The 14,301-nt window shown below is 44.2% G+C and overlaps 1 protein-coding gene across 3 annotated transcripts in view; it reads left to right on the forward strand.

The window, feature by feature from the left end:
- The first annotated feature begins 11,477 nt into the window (after positions 1-11,477).
- LOC129865219 (potassium voltage-gated channel subfamily D member 2-like) overlaps positions 11,478-14,301 on the forward strand; it is a 171,678-nt gene continuing 168,854 nt past the window's right edge. For 2 of the 3 annotated variants that reach the window (XR_008761328.1, XM_055937821.1), the window contains exons 1-2: positions 11,478-12,307; positions 12,647-13,847. Coding sequence is in view for 2 of the 3 variants with exons in the window: in XM_055937821.1 (XP_055793796.1) it covers positions 12,736-13,847 (1,112 nt within the window). In the remaining variant the exon portion in view is untranslated. The remainder of the gene's footprint in view (positions 12,308-12,646; positions 13,848-14,301) is intronic. The other variant, XM_055937822.1, reaches the window with a different exon arrangement.

A 14,301-nucleotide genomic window follows, 5' to 3' on the forward strand; every position in this document is an offset into this window, starting at 1 on the left:
CTACAGTGAAATAAGACAATAAAGGTATTGTAGCCCAGGAAATTGGCTGATGGACCTCTTCAGCCAGTCGGGAGATGGGCCTAGCTCGAGGCTAGCTCAAGGCTAACTGGTGCTTGCTTTGGGACAGAGACGCTAGCCAGGAGTAGCCACTCGGATAGCAGCTAGCTAGCTGCGATGATCCGGTGTAAAGGTTCAGAGCTTGCGGTAGGAATCCGGAGATGTGGAGATGTGGTAGAGAAAAAGCAATCCGATATGCTCTGGGTTGATATCACGCTGTGCAGTCTGGCAGGAATTGACCGGGCTGAGGCTGGCTGATGTCCGAGTTAACGGTGATGACCGCTAGCAGTGGCTAACTGACTATTAGTTAGCTGGTAGCTAGTTAGCTGGCTAGCTTCTGATGGGTGTTCTAAAGTGTAAAACAATAGCAGATCCATACCACATTGGGCGAGGCGGGTTGCAGAAGAGTATGTTCAGTCCGTAGATGGGAATTTAGATATTTTTTTAAATAATAAAAAATATTTACGAAATATATACATAGAAAAATAAATACACATGGGACGGGACGGGACAAGACAACAGACGTTTGACTGCTAAGCCATCTTGGCTTACTAAAGGTAGTGGCAGAGTATACTACTGTATGTGTTTTAACAGGAGTGTATTTTATTTTGAAACAGCAGTGTCCTTAGAGTGTACTGGGTCAAGAGGTTTCTTGGAGGTTATTATTTTATTTCTGAATTAGTTTTGCTGTATTGCTTTATATGATGCTACATTATTTTTCAAGTCAATATTGACATATCTTATTTTGCTCTAGCAAAGCTGACATTGGAAATGCAGTTGCAGACTATTGGTTTGGTCCACTGCCCAGTGTATCCCTGTTGCAGCCCAATTTAAATTAAAACAGAGAGGGATGTCTTCTGGATCGACAACAGCGGTTTGCAGCCACAGGAATAGCTAGCTGCCTGTTGTTGGCGCAATAGAAAGTTATGTTATCGTTACAATTACTGCTTGCTGACAATGCCACCAAATATTATGTGTTGAACTTGGTAACTGCGGTCTTTGGACAAAGCCAGATACTGTTCCCTCATTGGGTACCTTAATAAAAGTCAATACGAACAAGTGAACATTTTGTGGATTGAGGTGTAGGGGCAGAGCTTATGATTGACAAACACTGCTTCTCCTTCCTCTGTGACCGTATAGAGCCCCACAGTGGAGGTGCCATAATACCCGTGAAGCCTAGCGGTCAAACAAGGAAATGGTTCCGATCGTTTTTCCACCATCCATTTTTCCCATAAGGAATTTTAGAAACACTAAAAATATTTGTTTTGTGTAGGCTTACTATAAATAACGTGACGTTTTGATAACCATGTAAATCTCTCTCGGGCAAGGTGACTTTTATCACTATATTCGGCTCTCTTTCTACTCTCAGAATCGAAAATGCTAATTAGCATCTAAGTAGACATCATGAGAGCCTACAAATTCCTACAAGCTCTTGCATGTCAACTCTAGCTGACACCTTTGCTAACACGTATTGTGCCAATTTAAAACTTGCACAAGTTCACAGAATTGTCAATTTAAAGAAATGTAGCCAATTTATTAATTACTAAATGTAGCTAACGTTAGATAGATAATCCAGAGATTCTTAGCTTTGCCTCGATTCGGCAGTCTTGTCCAGATCATCATGGCATCTGTAGTTCTTTATTATAGCCACATTAGCAGCTAATTAGCTTTATATTTTGGAGGGGTTAAACACAGGCGAATATATTGATAAAAGTCACCTTGTCCTAGAGAGATTTACACTCTTATCAAAATGCCACACCAGGGTAAGCCTACCCGAAACACAGCCCTTATTTTAAATGTTTCTAAAATCTTTTATGGGGAAAATGAATGTTGGAAAAGCGATTGGAACCATTTCCCTGTTTAACTGCTAGCTTTTATGGGTATTATAACTCATACTATGGTATTCTACATGATTTGCTCCTCATAGTAAAAAGCTCAACTCTCGAATTGAAGCGGCACATCACAACATGGAAACGCTAACACCCAATAGAAGTGCCATAGCTCTGTGATATGCACCTCTATATAATCATTGCCGTTACTCAATACAAGCCTTGCAATTTTGACATTCCAGGTGTGTTTATGTTACTTGTTAGTTGCTCCACGTTATCCTTATGTGATGTGTGAATTCTATAGTCGAATGTTGAATAAAAAATATGTCCATACTACGTGCTCTGGGCATTACTGAGTCAAATGAATAAAATGAGTCAATATATTAGTCAGGAAAGAGTGGCGAACTTCCCATCACTACTATGAACTCCTGGCTAAACGTGCGGTGGTAAATTCACGGCTTTAGGTAAAGGTTAAGCGCCTATCAATTTGGTTTCTCCCGTTTAGGGGGTGTTTTCAGAGTTGATTTGAAACGCTAATGTTTATGCATATTATGCCTTTGTTTTCAGTAACGTGAAGATATTTGAACATTGATATGTAAATGTTGCAATAGCATTGCCAAACGAGAATTCACCAAAGATTTATGCCAGGCGAAGGTAGGTCCTTTAGGAGGCCCTTTCTCCTCATTCAGAAAGAACTGTTGGTGAGGTAACAGTTACCAGCTGTCAGATATACTGAGTGATATGAGTTGATTCTATTGACACTCAATAAGCTTTTTGCCTTTTGTAGCCTTACTCAACTAGAGTTATTGCTATATAGGTAAGTATGTTTATTTTTTCAAATTACGTATTTTTTGTCAGCTATTTTCATAATTTTTCAGACTCAACTGGTGCTACTCCAGAACCAACTAATTAGGCTGCCGTCTATCTTAACACTTCCCCAATCAAATGATCAATTGCAAAGTCAGGCTGGACCAGGCCAGGGCACTGCAATAATTGAACCCTATCTTCACGAAGCACCCCATCCAACTGCCCATGATCATAACAGCCAGAATCCCCAGGCCGGTACTGTTGAGCAGACTGAAGCCTGTAGCCAGGGAGTGCTTAACATCCACAATCCTCTCCTTCCATCCAAACGAGCCCACTGTCCTCTGCCAAACATGTCATTTCCTTTATGATCACTCCATCACACTTATTGTGGCCACAATTAAAGGGCTCAACGGGATCTTAATAAACCCTTAATAAACCCCAGAGTGAACTTTCTGCACCATTATGTCCCATCAGTGTACGCGGAACAGGGGGTGGTGGGGTCTGTTTCAGTACAGCAGTAGAGCTCTTGACCCATGGCCCTATAGCCTAATTTCCGTAGGAGGATTTCTAATATGTGAAAAGGGATGTTATGTCCTTTTAATTGAGTTCAAGAGAAAACGACTGTACTGTACCTAAAACCAGTTCCCTGTAGCGTTCTACTGGCCTCCCCCTTTACATTTCCTTTGCTTCAGGGTGGAAATGGCGTCACTGACAGAACCCGCTACCGTTGGTGTTGTTAACTTTTAGGGCCAGGCGTAAGTGATCGACATGACAGACAGAGGCAGATGGAAGCGGGTTGCCAATGTGTTCCCTCTGCGAGCGGCCCATGTCAGCAGTGAGTAATAGCGTTATTACGGGAATGGAGTCACCACGAGAAGTGTCTGTCATGTGATTCATTTGACCCAGAGTCTAAGGTGTAATCCGGGAAGAGCTGCGCCACTACAAGGCTTTCTCTTCCGCTCATATACTCATACATGGTCAGGAATGGCTCTGCAATAGCCTGGTCCCAGATCTGTTGGCGCTGTCTTGTCAGCTCGTGTATGGTCATTGTCATGACATGGCAAGGCAGTACAAACCGATCTGGAACCAGGCTAACTCTGCAATACGTTCCAAATTACAACTTGTCATTGATATCACAGTGCTTGATACAGAGAGACTCTTGATATTTGTTTTGCTTTGCGGTGCTGGACTATTATTGGTGTAAGTGTTTTTTTAATACAGTGAGTGAAGCTCAGGGAATGTTTTTTTTTAAACGGAGCGGAATTGAATGTGTACTGTAGAAAGGATGTCTGCAGCACTGAGGAAATAAGAGATAGGATGTTTTGGTATCAACTACCTTGGCCCTGCCTGGATAATAATGTCACTACACATAGTATATACTAGGCTACACATTTACCACTGTACCACCAGAATCACTAGTCCATTATTGCTATCATAAATGGTCATCAACGAGACCTTGTCTTTGATTGATTGATATATTTTTTACACACAGTACATACCGACAGGGACAACAAAATAAAGTCAATGACTTATTTCAATTGTGGTCCGTTTCCTATTCTGTTTTTTCTCCACCTTCCGTTAGATGATTATTTTCTATGGCTGATCTATTCGCTTGACTCCCTCATACTATAGGGAATCTAAGGACTTGTTTCACAGGCACCTGTATGGACACCCATGGGTCACACAGAAGGGGAGCATTGAAATGTGAGGACCCTTTGACCCCTTTACAGCCTCATCAATCACTAACAAGACCACACAGAGAGTTTGGCATTTGTTATTCGCTTTTTCCTTTCTCTCCTTAGCCCTCCTTCAGGAAACACACACACAGCCCCCCCCCCCCCCCCCCCCCCCCCCACACACACACACTTTAAGGCTCCGCAGAGATGGCCATAAATCGTAGAGTACATGCCATTGATTAAATACCCACAGTGGCCACACACAGACAACTGCATACGTACAATAAGTAAATACAGTTGAAGTCGGAAGTTTACATACACCTAATTAGATTGGGAAAATTAAAACTCGTTTTTCAACCACTCCACAAATTTCTTGTTAACAAACTATTGTTTTGGCAGGTCGGTTTGGACATCTACTTTGTGGATGACAAAAGTCATTTTTCAAACAATTGTTTACAGACAGATTATTTCACTTATAATTCACTGTATGACAATTCCATTGGGTCAGAAGTTTACATAGACTAAATTGACTGTGCCTTTAAACAGCTTGTAAAATTCCAGAAAACAATGGCATGGTTTGGAATCTTCTGATAGGCAAATTGACATAATTTGAGTCAATTGATGGTGTACCTGTGGATGTATTTTAAGGCCTACCTTCAAACTCATTGCCTCTTTGCTTGACATCATGGGAAAGTGAAAAGAAATCAGCCAAGACCTCAGAAAAACAATTGTAGACATCCACAAGTCTGGTTCATCATTGGGAGCAATTTCCAAATGCCTGAAGGTACCACGTTCATCTGTACAAACAATAGTACGCAAGTATAAACACCATGGGACCACGCAGCCATCATACCGCTCAGGAAGGAGACGCTTTCTGTCTCCTAGAGATAAATGTACTTTGGTGCGATAAGTGCAAATCAATCCAAGAACAACAGTAGAGGACCTTGTGAAGATGCTGGAGGAAACAGGTACAAAAGTATCTATATCCACAGTAAAATGAGTCCTATATCGATATAACCTGAAAGGCCGCTCAGCAAGGAGGAAGCCACTGCTCCAAAACCACCATAAAAAAGACAGATTACAGTTTGCAACTGCACATGGGGACAAATATCGTAATTTTTGGAGAAAAGTCCTCTGGTCTGATGAAACATAACATAACATAATGACCATCGTTATGTTTGGAGGAAAAAGGGGGAGGCTTGCGATCCAAAAAAAAACACCATCAAAACCGTGAAGCACGGGGGTGGTAGCATCATGTTGTGGGGGTGCTTTGCTGCAGGAGGGACTGGTGCACTTCACAAAATAGATAGCTTCATGAGGAAGCAAAATTATGTGGATATATTGAAGCAACATCTCAAGACATCAGTCAGGAAGTTAAAGCTTGGTCGCAAACGGGTCTTCCAAATGAACAATGACCCCAAGCATACTTCCAAAGTGGTGACAAGATGGCTTAAGGGCAACAAAGTCAAGGTATTGGAGTTGTCAAGGCCGTCGAAAGAACTGGAACAAAGTGCAGCGTGGTGAGCGTACATTTTCCTTTTTATTTAAAATGTCGCCAACAAAACAACAAACGAAAGAAACAACCGTGAAGGGCTTTAGTGGCACAAACAAAGTTAACTACCCACACTGAAAGGAGGGAAAAAGGGCTACCTAAATATGATTCCCAATCAGAGACAACGACAGACAGCTGTCCCTGATTGAGAACCATACCCGGCCAAAACATAGAAATAAAGAAACATAGAAAACAAAATCTCACTCTGACCAAACCAAAATAGAGACTTAAAAAGGCTCTCTAAGGTCAGGGCGTGACAGGAGTGGCCATCACAAAGCTCCTGACCTCAATCCCATAGAAAATGTGTGGGCAGAACTGAAAAAGCGTGTGCGAGCAAGGAGGCCTACAAATCTGACCCAGTTACACCAGCTCTGTCAGGTGGAATGGGCCAAAATTCACCCAATTTATTGTTAAAGGCAGTCCTAACAAATACTAATTGAGTGTATGTAAACGTCTGACCCACTGGGAATGTGATGAAAGAAATAAAAGCTGAAATAAATCCTTCCCTCTACTATTAATCTGACATTTCACATTCTTAAAATAAAGTGTTGATCCTAACTGACCTAATACAGGGAATTTTTACTACGATTAAATGTCAAGAATTGTGAAAAACTGAGTTTAAATGTATTTGGCTCAGGTGTATGTAAACTTCCGACTTCAACTGTACATACAACTGCTGCTGCTTATGTAGATACACTTGCTACTTTCCCCCTTTCTCCACCCCTCCCCCAAAAAGAACACAGCACAGTACACACACAGGCTGAACCATTGATTTCTGCTTTCCCCTCTGGGCTGTTTGTGTGTCTCTGATTTAAGTTGGGTTTATTTTATGACATGCCCATTTTAACTGCACCTTTGCTGATTAGTGATACAGCCATACCTTTGTGTGCTGTGACGGGGCCAGTGATGGATGCTTATGTGAAGAGTAACCAACTACTGTAGAGGTTTGAATCAGGAGTGATTTTTGTTTGTGTGTTTGTGTGTGTGTGTGTGTGTGTGTGTGTGGGTGTGGGTGTGTGTGTGTGTGTGTGGGTGGGTGTGTGTGTGTGTGTGTGTGTGTGTGTGTGTGTGTGTGTGTGTGTGTGTGTGTGTGTGTGTGTGTGTGTGTGGGTGTGGGTGTGGGTGTGGGTGTGGGTGTGGGTGTGGGTGTGTGAGAGAGAAAGAAAGAAATCTGGGTTGAGGAGTGAAATGTACAATTTCTCTTCTAAATATGTGACACGGTGCAGAGGGATGACATCATCACCACCATCTACAACTTGCAGAGATGTATATACGGTGGGTGCTTTCTTAAATTCAATCTGGAGTGCCAGAGCCAACGTTTACCAACACCGGTCATATTCAACTGGTGTTGAGCGTTTGTCAATTCATCAGTTATTCTGCACTCTGGAACACTCAGACGAGAGTGCTCTGAAATTGGAGTAGATAGCCAGAGTGAATTTAGGAACGCATCCAGCATGTACAGTGTCTGTACCATAGAAATAGAATGAATAGAACGGGCGTCCTCATTCAAGTCAACGACGGCATAATGGGTGGACTGACGGCCATTGCGAGTGTACCCATAAGAACAAAGCAGGAAGTGTACTTATCAATCTGTACTGTACTTTGTTAAATCAAGTCAACTGACATTACAGAAATACATTACATTGCATGAGCCACATCAGTTAACATCATTTTTTGAACGAACATTCCACATTACCTTGGAAATGATTGCATCACAATCCCAGGCAGCCATTGCAAGTGTACCCATAAATTTACCAGAGCTTCCAAGTCTGTTCTATTCATTCTATTTCTATGGTATAGACAGCTCAAAAGACACAGCCCATGGGTCCAAAATAGCTTCATGCTAGTAACCATGGTGACAACAGACAGCGTTTCACAGCTTCACAGCATCATAACCACACAGAACAACGATCCTCTTAACCACTAAAGCACCACTAAATCACCGTAATGCCGACGCAAAACACTGGGCTGGATTGTTGTGTGTCAATGTGTCACTAGAACATGATCATCTCACCTCAGACAGAGATCATATAATTACTGAGTCTTTTCGCAAGTATGGTAGCACAGGGGGTAGTGGTTGGGTCATTTGGTTTACAAAGAGTTCATCTGTATTTTTGTTCGAGCTTCAACCAAAAAATTCTAATGTTGCATGTATCTGTAGGCTAGATAATGACAGTTTAGTGGTTTTGATTCATTTTCATTTGCTATCAATTTATATCCCCCTTTTTCTATTCCCCTCTGACAATCAACATGATTGGAATAAATGCTGATTTACTGGAATAAAACTGCTATCTAAAAATCATGTTACAACTACAGTTAAAGTCAACTAAATATGCTTTACATTACTGTGGAGGTATAGTCTTTTCTTCTTAGGTTTAGGTTTGTATCATTTTTGGACTGTGAGAAACGTAGCCTATTAAACAGGGAGTTAGAGGCTTTCCCACTGTCCCTCTGTGGCTTTTGCAGTAGCCAAATACATTTGTTGTGCTCTCCAAGGTTCATTTGGATTCCACTTAGCACAATATCTGCACAGCCAGAGCTACTCAGTAATTTCCTCTCTCTCTCTCTCTCTCTCTCTCTCTCATATTTTCAAAACGTGACAATGTACAATCGGGTGTTATTTTGGAATTGGTTGGTATCAAGAGGACGCATGCCAGATAATTCATTAGAGGCGTAGGGCGGTGAGACACGTACCGTTTTGTAGAACCGGAGGGGCACAGCCATCCTGGCTGGCGAGCTAAGTAAGCTTGGCAAAGGGGGTGCGAGAGAGCCTCCGTCCAGCGTGGTGTGGGGAGCATTTTGGCAATAGTGTTGCGTGGGTAAAATCAAGCCCCCCCCCCCCCCCCCCCCCGCAAAAAAAACACATGTTACAACCTTTGTGTTGTGATAATTGTGTTGTTTGCTCTACAACCTGTTACTTCACATGCCTAAAGGCCGAGACACTAAGAAGACACCGTGCAGAATAAATTCTACCACACCTTTGTTTCATCACAAAACCGGATAGCAACCTCTGTCTGGTGAAGTCCACAAAGCACATTGCATGTAACAGACAGTTACATAACCTACAGCATATTAAAGCAAGTTAATGTTTCCGACATTTCTGGACAACTAAACAACTATTGATTTAGATCCGCAGAGAGTTACCGCAAATCGCAAAGAAAACAGGAGCTGCCTCTACTAATCCAGCACCATTTCAACTTCAACATTTCAACATCATCAAATCACCTCTCCTTAGTCTAATACAGTGACAACTAAAAGATACCAAAAACGATTTAGTCCAATCAATGTATTGTAAATATGATGTGGATGTCCATGGTTTCTGACTTCTCTGTGTGTGTGTGTGTGTGTGTGTGTGTGTGTGTGTGTGTGTGTGTGTGTGTGTGTGTGTGTGTGTGTGTGTGTGTGTGTGTGTGTGTGTGTGTGTGTGTGTGTGCGTGCGTGCGTGCGTGCGTGCGTGCGTGCGCATAGAAAAACATGTTGACTCACCCTACTTGTAAAGAAATGACAATGCCATCCTCCTCTCTTTCATGTTGAAGAAACGGTCTATCAGTCTGTCATACAGTGCACGCTTTTATTTTTGGTTGTCCTAGGCTATCTGGCAAAAATTATTGTTCACTAGCCTAACTTCCATTTAAGGGCAATGTTAGATAGTTAACATTAGCCTTCTGCATCTAGCTACATATTGAACTTCCATCCTCTCTGGCCAGAGGCACAATGTATGAATTAATGGTTGGATCAGAATCGCCATTATAATCATTGGCCAGTACAGAGAATTAAGTAAAACCACAAGTCCACATCCCTATCTCCATCCGGGGACAATTTTAGCTAGCTAGCTAGCCACCAGGGGACAGCAACACAACGAGATGCAAAAATTCAAGTTGCTTCTGTCAATGATGTAGCTCTTAATGGGATTTGATAGGACTGATTCCAAATCCAAGCTGGCTTCCCATTACACTTTTTTGGTGCGCCAGGACCATTCACAGTTGAGCTCGCTCGCTCAATGCTGATTGGAAAATTTGTTATACTTTTTTTATAAAGGGAGGCCAAATGCTCGCTGGCTTCCTTTGCATTCCATGCTACAGTACGGACGGCAACAATGTCATACAAGTTTGGAACAGACAACATCAGATAGATGGCGTACACGTAGAGAGACATAGGGGCACTATTTCGCACACTCGGATGCTTTCTCGTGTGAGATACGTTCAGCCTCTTGCGAACTGAAGGAAAATTATGAAACACAGAGAGACGAAATATCATTTTTTTTATTTTATTTACTTATTCTTTTTTTTGTCAATTTTTTTGCTTCCCTTGGCATCCGTGAATACACGCCACTGTATTTGGGTGACTGTCGCCATTTTCGGTTTCAGAGGCTTAAGTTACAGTAAGGTGCATTGAGGGTAGCAGTACGTAGTGAGAGTAGGTCTAAGGCAATACTGGTAAGCACCACATATCTGGCTGATAACATGTTTTCCATGTTATTTGATCAATAAAGTTATTATTTTTTTCATGTGGATGTTTTTTCTATGACCCTATTACCAACAGAACCAAATACCCGCTCTGCACGATTGAGATCGGGAAAGGAATCAACAACGCCATGTCAGAATCACCAAGTCATTTTAGTGTGCATGCGCTGCATCAAGGATGGCAATAAATTCAGTTATTTCACTATAGGGTTCAGGTCAAACCTGTGTGCCCATTTTATTATGCAAGTGCCAACATGATTCCAACCTTGGAATGCATGGCACGCGATATCACCCACTGCGTGCCCTCCTTTGGCCCAATGATGTCCATGTTTCCCTTTGAACGAGGGGGCCGCCCGTGATCTCTGTGATGAGCAATATACATGTAGGTCTTTATGGAAGACTAATATGTATCCCAGGGTGGAAGCATAACTCATTTGTGTCAATTACTTCAACACAGACGGCTTATTATAGTAATGAAAGATTACTATGGAGTGGCCTGCCTGACCTTAAACGGCCCCAGTGAACTAAAAATACGTTTTTACTGTCACATACATCATGTGTTGTTTTACAGGGTCAACCATAGTAGTACTGCACCCCTGGAGCAAAGTATGGTTAAGTGCCTTGCTCAAGGGCACATCGCTTGGCTACCTGTCACCCTACAGCTTCTCCTCGGGGGTTTGAGTGTCTTCTCCAGGGATGAGTGCTGTCGGGTGGGGTTCAATGGTCACTGCGCTAGACAATGACATACATCCATCACGTTGATGACGTCTATAAAGTCTCCGAGGACATCTGCTGAGAGCTGAGGGGAGAACAGATACCCCGTCTGCGGTGCCCTCCACTCCGCCCTCGGCTCCGTGGGCTCCCCTCTCCCCTGAAAACTGTCTCCATCTAGCGGTGCTCCGGCTGAGCATCAGTAACAGTGCCCAGAGACAAGGAGGCTGGAACAACGGCCTGTGTATTAGCAACCACCGTAAATACACTTTCAGTCAAAGCTCGTTTTATGCACAACGTACTGCATGCTATTGCTTTGATGTGATACTACTCTGTCAGTACGGTGTGGTATAATTTCACACTGCCACCGGGGCTGGCCGCATGTACGGTGTCCGTTTCAGAGAGATATTTGGTTAATGCTGACACCGTCGTGCATAACGGGGTATCCGCAAGGCATCAAGGAGGAGCGCTCCATTTGATTACACAGAAGTTAAAGGATGCCCGGAACTCGTGACACGCCCCCTACGAACTGGGGAGAGGAACTTGGGCCTTCGGCGCAGCTGCAAAGCAGCGAGAGTGACGGAGAGGAGAGGCAGCCGAGCCAACAACTTCCATACTCCCATTTGTTGCTCTCCTTATACGATTCCGCGAATTCGGTTATTGATTCTTCTCTCTCTAGTGGTTATTATATAATTATTCAACGGTTGCCTCCGCTGGTGACATTTTGAGCTGGAGCGGCAGCTTGTGGATATGGTGGTGGCACACTTGTGTATTTCTGTGTGTCTGTGTTGAGCGCGTGTGTGTCCGTGTATGTGATTTTATGTCCTTTCGCGATTCAGCTGCGAACACAGAGCACAGTTGTCGGTGTGGACTCGGCCCATACAGTCATTGGTCTACGAAGAGGATCACAGTCGCGCGTTTCTTGAAAAGCTCGAGCTCTAGGAGGGATAAAGACGCCGGAGGCGCGAGCTGAGCTTCAGGGTGTTGTTTGGCTAGAGAAATAGCTCGAGAATGTCCTTGTATGACTGGAGCCAAGTCTTTCCCGGTGTTTGGAGCACGGAATCACCCCCGTGTTGAACTTGTTGCTGGTTCGTTTCAACCCCTTTTCCAAGGGGAGAATATTCTGCATACTTTTGTGTGCAGAGAGGATTGTTTTCTATTAGAAAGAGAACGGAAATCTTTATTTTTCAAACCAGTCGCTTTTACGCGCAGGTGAGTGGGCTACATTATTAGTTTGTAGTATGTGCTTTCAATTTCCAGACTATTGCCGTTGAATCATGTATGTTATACTGCTAAATATTGGTTCGGTGGAGTCACTGATACTAGAACCATTGACTACTCGCTCTCACGCTTTACATTCACTATCGACGACAGTAGGGATATACGTGGGACATGTCTGTGCAATGATTTTAGATTTGATTATTTATTGAGTTTCAGAAGGAAACAGAATGAACAGCAAGTGGACGATATATTCATATCAACCATGCATGATTTGTTCCAGTGTAGCCATATGAGTAGGCTAATGCTTGGGTTGTTTTCCTGCCTCTCCAGATGTCCTCTCGCCGCGCTGTGGTTCTGTGATCGCCCACCGGAGCGTCGAGAGCTCTTCACCGGGACCGGGTCGCACACAGTGGGTCACCATGGCAGCGGGAGTGGCGGCGTGGTTACCATTCGCCCGGGCGGCTGCTATAGGATGGATGCCGGTAGCCAGTGCGCCCATGCCGACGCCCCCACCTGACAACCGGCGAAAACAGGACGGGCTCATTTTGCTCAATGTCAGCGGTCAGAAGTTCCAGACGTGGCGGAATACATTGGAGCGGTACCCGGACACTTTACTGGGCAGCACAGAGCGGGAATTCTTCTTCCACGAGGAGACAAACGAATACTTTTTCGACCGTGACCCGGATATTTTCAGACACATTCTGAACTTCTATCGTACCGGGAAGCTGCACTACCCGCGCCAGGAGTGCATCTCGGCCTACGATGAGGAGCTGGCCTTCTTTGGGATCATACCGGAGATCATAGGGGACTGCTGCTATGAAGAGTACAAGGACCGGCGGCGGGAGAACCAGGAGAGAATCCAGGATGACGAGGACAGCGAGAACCAGAACGATATGGTCCCGCCGGATATGACATTCCGAGAAACCATGTGGCGGGCCTTCGAGAACCCCCACACGAGCACCATGGCCCTGGTGTTTTATTACGTCACCGGCTTCTTCATTGCTGTTTCCGTGATGGCCAACGTGGTGGAGACGGTCCCGTGCGGGACTTTGCAAAATCGGGTCAAACAGGTGTCGTGCGGGGAGCGGTATGCCTTGGCATTTTTCTGTCTGGATACGGCCTGTGTCATGATCTTCACCGTGGAGTACCTGCTGCGTCTAATGGCGGCGCCCAGCCGCTGGAACTTCATCAAGAGCGTGATGAGCGTCATCGATGTGGTGGCCATTATGCCCTACTACATCGGCCTGGTCATGACGGACAACGAGGACGTCAGCGGGGCCTTCGTCACCCTGAGGGTCTTCCGGGTTTTCAGGATTTTCAAATTCTCCCGCCACTCTGCGGGGCTGCGCATCTTGGGCTACACGCTGAAGAGCTGCGCCTCGGAGCTGGGCTTCCTGCTCTTCTCTCTCACCATGGCCATCATTATCTTCGCCACTGTCATGTTCTACGCCGAGAAGGGCTCCTCAGCCAGCAAGTTCACCAGCATCCCAGCAGCCTTCTGGTACACCATCGTCACCATGACAACTCTGGGGTAGGTGCCGATCCAGTTTACCATACAGTGCAGATGTGTGATCAAATGCTCAGGGGGTGTGTTTTCGACCCTAAATCAGCAGCATTGGTTTGCTGTTGTTCTCACCTTTGAGTGTGTTCTCTCAATGCAGCTGCAGTGTGAATGGAAAGTTGGGCAAATGTCTCAGAGGCCTGCCTAAATCCTCCATTTACATGAAACACCCTCAAGTGAACGGTTTAGGGCATTCACACAACATTCACATTCAAAGGCCTCAGAGGCATTTACCTTATTCACAGGCCAAGCTGTAGGCCTATGATGTCATCATATCCTAACCACTGTAGCAGTTCTCGTCATTAACATTCACACCTCTTCAACACTGTCAAATGAAGAGAGCTATAAATGGAAAACTTGGGAGGAGCAGAGAGAGATCAATGACAAAATGTACATTTTAAATCAGAATATACTACAATAGATT

The sequence above is a fragment of the Salvelinus fontinalis genome, chromosome 11, assembly GCF_029448725.1.
Source record: "Salvelinus fontinalis isolate EN_2023a chromosome 11, ASM2944872v1, whole genome shotgun sequence".
NCBI lineage: Eukaryota > Metazoa > Chordata > Actinopteri > Salmoniformes > Salmonidae > Salvelinus > Salvelinus fontinalis.